The 12,217-nt window shown below is 38.0% G+C and overlaps 1 protein-coding gene across 15 annotated transcripts in view; it reads left to right on the forward strand.

Annotated features, from left to right (window-relative positions):
* Positions 1–12,217, forward strand: part of NRXN3 (neurexin 3) — a 1,769,272-nt gene that overhangs the window by 1,583,981 nt on the left and 173,074 nt on the right. For all 15 annotated transcript variants that reach the window (XM_043472668.1, XM_043472663.1, XM_043472670.1 and 12 more), the window contains one exon: positions 9,382–9,471. In XM_043472668.1, coding sequence (XP_043328603.1) covers positions 9,382–9,471 — 90 coding nt within the window. The remainder of the gene's footprint in view (positions 1–9,381; positions 9,472–12,217) is intronic.

Below are 12,217 nucleotides of genomic sequence, written 5' to 3' on the forward strand. Positions count from 1 at the left end.
TCCTGTTACTAATGTGGTTCTAAGTGAAAGTTTGAGAAACATATTTCTTCTTTTTAATTGCAAATTTCTCTTCTTAAAAAAGTTTGCTGTTGGCCACACCACGTGGCATACAGGACCTTAATTTCCCCATCAGGGATCTAACCCCTGCCCCCTGCTTTGGAAGCGTGGAGTCTTAACCACTGGACCACCAGGGAAGTCCCAGAGAAACATAGTTCTTAGTTGATCTTTGTGGTCCCCTTGACCTTAAAAGAGGAGACTTCTCTCAAAATGTAAACTGTAAGTTCCTAGTGACCTCTGCTCCTAGAAACTGATGTATAATTACGAAATGCAAAAAACATTTACTTAAGAGGGACCTCAGTGTTTATCTGGACACTCACCCTCCACATCGCCAAGTTTTCCAGCAAGAATTTCCTTCAGACTGTGAAGGCTGATACAAACAAGTAGGAAAAGGCAGTCCTCCTCAAAGCAGAGGAAATGGCAATAGAGTCCCCGAAGAAGCTCAGATCTCTGGGTCTCAGATGAGTAGCGTCCCAGGATGCCTAAGAAATCTGAACGCTGTCTCTCCTTAATGTTCACTCAGAAATAATCACAGGAGTTGGAATAGGAAACTAGTTTGGGGAAGGTGTCCTAAATTTTACGTTGCCCTAAAGAATGTGTCTTGAAACTAATAGTTAATATTTAACCATGTTTAACAAAGACTTTGATGATGGCCTGGGCTCTTTGAAACAAGTCTTGTATCTAAATAGTCTAAATTCCCTTTGGACAGCATTAGCAAATTGTCAACACGAGTAGTATGTTATAAATATATTGTATCTTCATTTCCTCGCAAAGAGTATAGTATAAGGCAAGTTATGAGAGCCTCTTCAGGAGCTCTGCCTCTAGTTGAACTGAAACACTCAGATGAAGTTCTCTAGTTACTCTGTATCTATTGCTGTATAGCAAGTACCCCAAAACTTAGTGGCATGCAACAAGTAACATTTATTATCTCACGATTTCTGTAGGTCAGAATTTGGTAGCAACTTGGTCAAGTGGTTCTGTATGTCTGATGGCTTGGTTAAGATATCAACTAGGATTGTAGCCATCTCAAGGTTTATCAAGGTCTGGAGGATCTGGTGGCCTCAATTCCTTGACATGTGGGTGTCTTAAGTGTCCTTATGACACAAGAGTGGCTTCCCCAGAGTGGACATGAGAGAAGGAGAGAGAAGTCACAGTGCCTTTTCTGATCTAGTCTCTAAGAGTCACACATTGTCAATTCCACCACATCCTGTTCTTTACAGTTGAGTTACTAAGTCCAGCCCATATTTGAAGTTTGAGAATCGAGTTCTGCCTATTACAGAGAGATGTTTCAAAGAATTTGTAAACCTCTTAAAGTTACCACATAATTCTCCTATTCTGTAAATTTTTCAGAGTCTGCAATGAATGCACAAAAGATATGCTTATCAAACTTGCAAAATGACACAAAACCAAGAAAGGTATCTCCTACAGGAAACAAAAGACTAGAGTTGAACATTTTCTTATCAGGTTGGAATGCTGTTATGAAAAAAAAAGAATAAACTTAGTGTAATTAAAGTCCTGCTTTGAAGTTCATAAAGTATACTACATGAATTCAAGATGGGACAAACTTTTTGGGAAGTAATTTAATTGGAAACTGTCTTGGACTAAGCTGGAAATAAGCCTAATATGTGACTGTGCTATGCTGTGTTGTTTAAAGTGTTAGTCTCTAAGTTGTGTCTGACTCTTTGTGACCCCATGGACTGTAGCTAGACCACTGTCAAAAAACAGCATATTCATCAGGTCAAAGGTGGGTGAATATTGAGTTGGCTAAAAAGTTCATTTGGGTTTTTTCCCCATAAGATATTACAGAAAAACCCAAATGAACTTTTTGGTCAACCCAATACATGGGATGTATGTGGGTGCATGCTTGCTAAGTCACTTTAGCTGTGTCTGACTCTTTTTGATCCTATGGATCCACCAGGCTCCTCTGTTCATGGAATTCTCCAGGCAAGCATACTGGAGTGTATTGACATGCCCTCATCCAGGGGCTCTTCCCAAACCAGGGATTGAACCTACATCTCTTCTTTCTCCTGCATTGGCAAGCAGGTTCTTTACCATTAGCATCACTTGAGAAGCCCAATACATGGGACATTGTTATTTTTAGACCCCTTGGGAATAATATATTCCTTTGTAGGCATAAGCTTCAAAGTTGGTCTGGAAGATCTATAATTTATAAACAACAGAGACTCCATAAGATCTAAGCAGAAATAATAACTGTAGCATAAGTTTATCATGGCATCAACAATGTTGATATAGGTGTGACTTTCCCATTCATGAGGATGAAAATGCTCCATTTGTTGACCATTGAAATTCCAAACCTCCTTCCTGTCCTCAGAGCTGGGTAGTGACCCCACACATGCATGTTTGAATGAGCAGAACTTTTCAAACTTAGATATTCTAGCTTTCTGGCTTTAAACACATTGAGTTTGATATCCTCTGCAGAAGAAGAATGAAAGAAAATGAAAACTGGGGACATGTGGAATGGAAAGCAGCCAATGACAAATGAAAGGAATCAACAAGGCTGAAAAGAAACAGAGAGACCACAGAGAGGGGTGACCTGCAGGAGTGAACAGATCACAATGAAGAGTGAGCCCCAGGATAACACTGGGGCTTTCCCAGCAGTGGAGGAAATAAGTGATAAGAAGGGCACCTGGAGGGATCTTGAAAGTTTGAAGACTGAGCATTAAGGTTTTATGCCAAAAAGGAAATTTGAAAAGATTGGGCACTAACCACTGCATGGTGAAATAAATCTCATAATCTTGCCTTCTTTTAACTGTAACCCTTCTCAATCAAGTACTGTTGTAACAATAACAATGGTGATAAATCATATTCTGAGCACTTATTTTCTGCTGCTGTGCTCAGGGCTTTACAGACACTTATTTCCCAGTTAATTCTTGCAACAACCCTATGTTGCAGTTATTATCAGAATTCTCATTTTATTTATGAAGAAACTAAGGCTTGAAGACACACCAAGACATAGATATTCTTAGCATGTTTACCAGAAAGGGATAGACAAAATTCAGATTGAAATTGACCAGCCTAGCTTCAGGGCATATTTTGAAATAATTATAGAAGGAAATAGAGTAACACCCCTTGAGAAAGGAAAGCGAATTTGATAGTCAGTTTTGTTTTGTTAACTTATGGCATGTCATTTTTGAAGGTAGATCTCAAATAAAGAATAAGTTCTAGATAGATCTATGCTCATGAAGAAAGTTCCAGTAAATATGATTTGGAAACAGTCTCTTAAACTTCAAGAGCAAATGAAGATATTGTGGTCACTTTGGCCTTGTTTTGTTCATCTTTCTGGGACTGAAAGTATCCTTAATGGATGAGGATAAATAAAAAGTCCAAGGTCAATGAACTTCTGGAAGGGAGTGAAGAATAGAATTAAGGCTTCAAAATACAGGAAAAGGATAGGAATTGTGATACATGTTCTAATTATTGCATCAGGATAAATGGTTTTTAGTATAATAGTGCTTCAACAGAAATAGCACTTTGATTGAGATCTGGGAGAAATTCAATGTTAACATGTCTGCACACATACTCATCTTAGCCAGCCTGACAGACATCAAGCAAGGACCAGGGATGTGGTCATTTAGGTAAGTGGACCTGGAGTACCAGGGTTACATCTCTAGCACGGTCCCTGCTTCCATTCCCTGAGAATGAAAATAAATCACAGACTTACACCCTTCCCAGCCTCTTCCAACTCCCCGCCAAGCATTCTTGCCTGGATTGTTACATTTCATTTGTACAAAATCTTGTAATATAGATATTATTATCTTCATATCTTTTGGGAATAGATGAAGAAACTGAGACATCTAGATTAAGAAAACTGTGCAAGTTCATGGAAGTGGTAAATGTCTGAGATAGGATTGCATCCAAAGTCTGAAAGGTTCCATAGCTAATGCTCTTTTCATTTGTGTTTGAGCCATCTTTGCTTAAATAACTCAACTCCTATAGCTTAGAAATGGTGGCTCAATATTGACTTTGATATAGGAAAGAATTGATAATATGTCAGTCCACAGATATTTTCCATTTCCAAACATACCCAGAAGATACGAGTCAGTGAGCTTCATCAGCCAAAGCAGGGCATGCCTGGGTGACCCACACTGCTTTCTAAGAGTAAATGTCTCATCACTTTGGAAAGGTGGTTCTTCCTGGCTCCTGGAGCCACTTAAGTGAGTCTGGAAAAGCTCCCTTACTTAATAATGCCTTTGTGCTCCGAGTCTATTAATTTACTTCCCCCAGCTGATCAGTTTTCTGCTCCAAGAGATTAATTTCCTTGCCTTGGCACACTAAAGGATTGAGGTTCACAACATACAAATACTTCTTTTTTCTTCAGCCCCAGAGGTGTGTTGTGAGGATTAATGAGATGATGCTTATAAGTGCATTTTGAGCTCCTTGCTCACAAAGCGCTTTATAAATACAAGATATTAATTCTTTGTTGAGGTCTATCCATCACTTATAAGTAGCTGAATATTCTAGATGCTCTTTGGGAAGCACAACCCCCCTCTTTCTGACTCTTAGAGAGAGTTCATCTGGGTTAAGACTAGGAACAAAATCAGAGCGAGGCTCAAGGAGTCTCCGCAGTCCCTTATCTTTAGTGTCTGACTTTGCTTTGAAACTCACAAAGTATTCTTTGGGGAGAGAGACATTCTAAGCACCTCTGAAAATGCCCTAATACTTGCGCCTACCCACATCGATTTTCTTTTGCCTCTAGCTCTAATACGTAGTATTCATTCTCTGACTGTTCATTAGACCCACAGTCTCATTTTTTAGTGTCAACAAAGCAGTAAAGAAAACTTTCCCTTCCTTTATTCCAAGACCCAAAACAAAATGCAAAAAATACCTCTGGCATTAATTTTGCACAGACGAATGTTGCTACGATATTCCTATTAGCATGTCCATGTGCTTGACGACATTTCAGATGGTATTAATAGTCTACCTGCAAGAAAGCATTTTCTGCCAGCCCAGAGCAAATTGCCAGAACCTTTAAGCCACTCTTCCTCAACTTAGCAGCAGTATATCATCATTACCTGTGGCTGGACCCAGAAATCACATTTGTCAATGCCTGAATTGCTCTTTTACTTTCCGTGGTTTTAGAAACCCACTTTGTTTTGGAAATGGGGTTAGCTGAGTGTATTTTAGAAGATGAAGAAATATAAAAAGCCACAACCAGGGGATTTAGAGGATATGTAGGCTGTTTCATTTTCTATGGTCAGTTAACCTTTGAATGATGAACTCAGTGGGACCAAAGGTAACAATACAGTCATCTTTTGATTGGAGGCCATGGAATTAATGAGCTTCCTTTTGATTAGTAGGAACAAATTCAATCATATTAATAATAATAAGTAGTTTAAATAGATTGGATTTTTTTTTCATATCTCAGGGTCTGTGTATGCTCTACCTCTTAATATCCTATGCTGAGTCCTCTGGTGAACTGGCAAGTAGAGAACCTGAGACTAAGTGACTTGTTCAGAGTCAAGCAGCTTCTAAAGTTAAAACTCAAAGCCAGGTTTGTCTGCACAGCCCAAAGTTATGACCTCCTACACTTTACTGATTACGATTTTAAGAAAATTAGTATAACTTCTAATGAATAGGATCTATGATTGGACCAACAGCATATAAAACTGGTGTAAAAGTTACTTTTTGTGCTATACAAGAGTGTGCTCTATCTTTAGGTTCTTCAGTTAAAAGAATTTTTTACTTCTTTGGGGCCATCGGCAAGTTTCTGGATTACCTAAAGAGGGACTTAATGTATTGGGAAACTAGTCAAGGGTCAGCTTGCTTTCTTTCTTTCCTTCCTCTGTTCTCTCTTCCTTTTCTTCTAAATGGGTTAACCCAAATGTCGCAAATGTGAGCTGTTTCTGCATAAAGGTTGTAGCTGGGTGTATGAACCAGTTGGGCCTTAGTAATTTTACCTCAAAGCATTCTGCTTTTCACAATATTTATAATTCAACAGTGCATGGTTGTATGTGTCTCCAGGAACTGAAATATTTGATAATAGAGTCAATAATACCAAAGCAAAAGACAATAGGCAACTAATTGTATAAAAAATGGGTGGCAATACACACACACCGTCACATATACGTACCTCTAATTTTTAAGTAGAATGAAATATGACCAGAGCTTTTTTTCTAAAATTCAGTCCCATGTAGGTGAGTGTCAGATCCACATAAGTAATTTAAGAACTGTGTGTTTGAAGATTTCATTGTGCAATTTGCAAATTTCTCAGTGTGGCTGAGAACTGTAGTCATTACATTTTTAGGATCTAATTAGTAATGCACATATGCTTCTTTTTAATGACATTATGACATTACTATTCATAAGGCCATTCTTCCTTGAGGATAGTATCCCTTTCTGTTGAAGTATCAATTTTAGCCTTTGTTTCAATGTTCATACTGGTTGCTATATAAAATGTACAACTAAATGTCATTAAGGATTGGATGTGAATGTAAATGGATTTGATGAGGTTTGCTCAGCTTTCAGAGTAGTCCCTGTGTATGAATTCTGATATTTAGAAGGTTGTTTGCTGTTCAGTTAGTCTAACAAATGGGGCTTGGGGCAAATGAACTCATTCTCATGCACATGTTTCTAAAACATTTCTCACTAATGTTTGAGCTAAATTAAAATAAAAACCAACAAGAACATGAAAAGAGACTAAGAACAATGTTAATGTGGCAATTTAAACCAATTTGGTTTTCCAAATGACCTTCCATCTTTCACAACTTTTAACAGTATGCAAGATCGCTATCCCCACTGCCAGATGCTATCTGTCTGGCATGGAAAACTTAAAACTTTTTTCTAAATGTCTTTAAAGCTGAGATGGAGAAGAATGACTCTCTGCCTTTCACTTTCCGAAGGGTCTAAGGTTGAATCGTGGCTATGCTGTCCTCCCAACACATCACTTGTTGATTCTCCCCCATTGTGTCTTATTCGTCTATCCCGTACCACATCTGAAATGATTTTCCACGGAGCTTTATGCTTGACAGACTGAATGGGAGGGGGGATCCTTAGAAGGACCAAGGCTCCTATGTTTGTGCAAGAAGTAAGTCAATGCAGCTTCTTAATTAAGTTGGTACATATAGAACTGTCAGTCTGGAACATTCGGTACTTCATATTTTGCCTTGCGTGGTACTAAGAATATTTAGCTTTCTCTTCACTATTGACTTCACTAATCCATTCTACAGAGAGTGGGAAAAGGTCATTACTACACTTAATATTGCACCAATGACAGTTAGAGAAAACCCAAAGTAATAGAATATATTCAAGGTGAATCTGGCATAATCCATTTGGCATTTCTCAGTATGTTGTTGTGACTAAAACTTGAGAGAGGTCAAAGCTTATGAAGATGGATGACATCCCTTGTGTGGCTGTCTCCTGTAGGGTAGAATTAAGAGTTAGAGAGATATAGGTTCTTTTCGGAAAAGTGCATCTTCCTTTTCTATTAGGACATGTGAAAATTAGCCCAACTTTATTTTGGATTAGTAGACGTCTGTGTACCAGATCTACCAGGATGATCATATAATGGTCTCCTAGGTATTTGTTTATGTTAACAGATAAAATTACCTTTTTTTTCGCCATGGGCTTATTGAAACACCAAGAAGTTAAGAAACCTTTCTACTTTGGCTCCTAGCTGTCTCTTTTTTTTTTCTTCTGTGAGAAATAACACTTTGAGGAAAACTTTAAATTATACACTGCAATCCCAAATTGTTCGTTGTTCTTTCCATTCATTACATGTTGTCCTTTGATATGTTAATATATTAGGCTTCTTGCCAGCCAGATACAGTCTCATAATGTAGGCTGGAAACAGATCCACAGTCTCCTCTTTGATGAGCTTTTTGTTTGTTTTTACTCCTGGGGAGTAAGAATAATGAGTCAGCTCCTAAGACTAATTTGTTCAAAGGAGAAATGAATGGGAAATCTTTTAAATGTACCCAGTACCCTTTACCATTCTGCCTGTCACAGAAGGCAGGTACTAATCTGACCACACGCAGAATCTTCTCCACCAGTGAAAACTCCAACATGCAGGTGGCCCAGAGATGGAAATACTGGGGCAAGCTTTTATCCACCTGGTGCTACATGCCATCCTAATATTCTTTCTAGCTTTTATACTTCTTTATGAATTGCTTTCAAACCACCTGTTTTGAGATTTTTATTTTACTTTTAACGCTGGTGATCTGGATTGGGCTTCCTGAAGTTCCAATACTAGAAGGCTAAGAGTCAGAAGTAATTTAGAAGTTCACTAGTTTCTGTTTGATCTCTGTGAGGTTGGTTGACAAGACAGTAGAGTTCCCAAAGCGTGGCTTCATTATTTTGTGTTTTGAAGCATATTCATTAGGGGTATATCTTCACACCACCACTCTCCAAGTCTGTCCTAATTAGACAAACCATCCAGGGGTGGTAATAACATTTACGAAGGGAAGAAAGGGGGCATACTCACAGTTAAAAACATTATGTTTGAGCCTTGAAATTAATTAGATATTTCATGCTTGGAAGAAGTATCCCTAACAGGCTTTTTGAATGGAGACATATTCAGGAAGGACCTCTCATAGGAAGGAAAGAGAGTGAGACTAGGTAAACTTATAAAACCTGTGTCTATTGGTATTAATAAAATATAGATGCTCAAAAGTCTGGAAATGCTATACCACTATATGTATAGCTGCTTTTATTTACAGATATTTACTTGGGAGTTCCTCTGATTTTAAAATATGGAACAGATCTGGACCAAGGGATAGAGATGAAAAGATTTCCATGTGGTACTCTATTTTACATAGGCAATGGGATACCGGGGCCCCACTTTATGGAATAAGAAGTCTCCGTTGGCCATCAAGGCTTCAATTGTTTTCTCTGGCAAGGTAGAGCAGTTGCAAACACTTAAGAGGAGAATGAGGAGGTCCAGGGCTCCGGTCTTCAGTGTATTCTGATAGGATACAGCAAAGTGAGTGTGGAATATGTGTGACTGAGACATCAAGGGTCCTGATACTCAGAAGCCAGGGGGGTCCTTGTGCCTCCATTGACCCAATCGAGGTATGGTTGGAGACAGACGGAGAAGAGCGGGGGCAAACCTTTCCGTAAACAGCCACGCCTCTCCCGGATGCCCACCCCCGGCCCCTCTCCCAAAACTCTCCAGAGCACGGCATAGCTAAGAATAACCTGACCTCAAACCTGTCAGCCAAGGGCAGAGTGACTTCGACTCCACCTCCACTAAAGATAAATTGCTATCTATCTCTAAAAACCTCATAAAACGCACCAAAACCTAGGATGTTTTTGAATGACTTATTGACTTTTCAGATTCTTCTTTAAGCTGTTTTTTAAACTTTAAAGGCAACACTGATAATGAACGCTTCCAAATGGTAAAACAGAAAATCCCCTTCAAATATAACCGGCCCGTAGAAGAGTGGCTGCAGGAAAAAGGTAACTGTCGTTAAAACTTTCATTTTAAAATCATTTGACTCTAAACCCTCATTTTTAAAGCCTGCAAATAAATGTTCCTTAAATGATAATCACCTGCTGCATAAATGACTGTTTTAATTTTCATTATAATTTGTGTCAGCTTCCACCTGCCATATGTTGATAAATCATGCTATAATACATTGCCATTAAAATACAGTTAAAGGGACTAACATCTAGTTTTCTATCAGCATGACAACCACCAACAAGAAATTCCAGGAACCTCTAAAAAAAGAAATGTATTATGGCAATTTAACCACTGCATGACATTATTTGTTAATTTGTTTTAAATTACCTCTTACACCAGAGCTTTCTAAAGAAATTTCAAAAGAACTTATTAAACTTAACATCTTGAGGCTGTTTTGGCTTTGCTATCTGTAGCATGGTTAACATCAACAACAACAACAAAAATCATAGATTGACTCGTACTTTAAACTGCTTAAACAAATGTTATAAGGGGAGCCATGTTCTTTAACATTTGTTTTTAAACAAGAAAAGAATGAGAAGGATGAATTTTGCCTTCAGAGTTAAACTTACAGAGGCAAATATGTTTCATAAGAGATTAATGACATCCTAGTTACTGATGGAAACTAAAAAAAATAAATAGATAAACTTATTCTACACTTCAGTTGTGTGGTACCTTTGTGTATTTGATACGTATGCAACGAAAGTGTAAGTAGTCGGAAAATAAAAGGTTAATGGAAGGCCAAACAGCAGTTTCTCATTTGCTGAAGAAAACAACCACTTTGTTAATAAAAGAGGGCAGCGGTTATATGTGATGTTAGAATTTTCTGTGTGGCTCCTCTTCATTGGGAGGTAAGCTATTGCCTTTCAATGAAGAAAGACTTCTGACTTGAACAAGCTGGTGACTTTTTTTTTTTTTCCTGAGCCAGTAGCTACTCTTCTAGCTTGAGTTTTTTTTGTTTGTTTGTTCGTTTTCTTAAGGAGATCTTAAGTGAGTTTTTAAAATATGTAGAGATTTGATTGAGCTATTTATAAAAAGTAATGGGGTATGTTAATATGCAACTTAAAAAAAGACAAAGGACTACTACAGTTGCAAGTTGAGTGACAACATTCAGGACTTTAAACACGGAAAATCCTCACTGAGTCTTAACTGTTTGCCCTGTTTTTAACGTACGTGGTCTAATTAAAAATAAATTAAGAATAACTCTAAAAAGCAAATAATTTCGTTTAGTAATCACCAGCTCATAAAGTCCCTTTAACATTAGAGATGATGACTGCCTCACTTCTTAAAAAGGAAAAGACAATTTAGATGCATGTCTGAGTCTCATGTGCCTGAGAAAATTGTTTTTGTTTCTTTCAATTTTATGTTAATAATATTTTATTTTATTCCATTGCCTTTTGAAGTCTAAGTTCAATAGCATGCCAGGCATTTTCATTTGTATTAATCATTTTAAAGTTATTAGTAGGCTTTTAGTTTTTCTTCCAATAGCATTGTTATCAGTTGGCTTTTATATAGAAGGACGCTTCCAAACACACAATAGAGGGAGGTTGAACGGGTGGGACTGGGTAGGGGGTGGTTTGGATGGGAGGAAGGGAGGAATTTGTTTCTTAACTGAGTATGTTTGTTTATATATGCAAATAATATTGAAAAGAGTTCTATGAGAACTAGGGGATTCTCTCTCCTACATTATTTTAGCCAAAATTACTTTTTTCTTTCATTTAGGTAAGTAACATCTATTCATTCTATTGCTTTATCTCTTCCTCTGTCTAGCTAACTTTCCCTTCAAAGAAATAGAAAATGTATACCAAAGGACCTTGCAAGGACAAGGAGTTAGGAAAGGGTGAATCCGGAAAGATGATTAGGCAGAGGCATTAGTAAGTACTTGGACGGCTCTGTCACTTGGGCAGAAACAGTTGTTTCTGTCATTGGAGAGGAGATGTGAGTCACGGCATTCCCTAGCCTGTTTTCTGGCGCTGTCTGCTATTGACTGACTTTCTGACCTTAGACAATCCACTTAACCTCTTTATATCTCAGATTTCCCATCTGAGGAGAGGAGAAATAATACTGCCTATTCCCCAAAGGTGTTCTGAGGTTTAATTAATTAGTCTTTGTGCAACACTGACTGGAAACATGCAAAGATTTAATTTAAGCAGTATGTGAACTTGGTGTCCAAATGAGGGAGCATTTAACGACTTCCAGGAGAACGGGCACCCAAAACAAAACACAAAATAAACTGCTACAAAGCCCGTACTGGTATTGTAATCAGATTTTATATTATTGGTGATAGATTGGAATCCATTATCAGACTGGGATATAGATAGAATAGTGGTCATCTCTTATTAAAAAACAAAACAAAACATGATTGATCATAATGAGTGACGACAAGGAGACCTGGCCCTGATTCTGAAAAATCTTGGGCAGATGGTACAATGTTCTGCGGTCGGTCCCTTATGTCCTTCACAAGGAGAGGGTCGTGATGATTGTTTCTCACTTACTCACTTACTCCTGCTTCCTTGAGAGAGAGAAATTGATCAGAGGAAAAGATGGCAGAAGACTTGAATATCACACTATTCCTTTAGTGCCTGCCAGCATTACTATTAACCACCTAATCTAAGGTACAGAGGGCTGGGAAAGAGGTTTAGAACATAACAAAAGCAGATCCAGTCAAAAATAAATCATGAAACAAAGACCCAAATACTTCCTATGGCATGATGGATGCCTGAAACATATACACTCCTTCCCTAT

The sequence above is a fragment of the Cervus canadensis genome, chromosome 6, assembly GCF_019320065.1.
Source record: "Cervus canadensis isolate Bull #8, Minnesota chromosome 6, ASM1932006v1, whole genome shotgun sequence".
In the NCBI taxonomy this organism is placed as follows: Eukaryota; Metazoa; Chordata; class Mammalia; order Artiodactyla; family Cervidae; genus Cervus; species Cervus canadensis.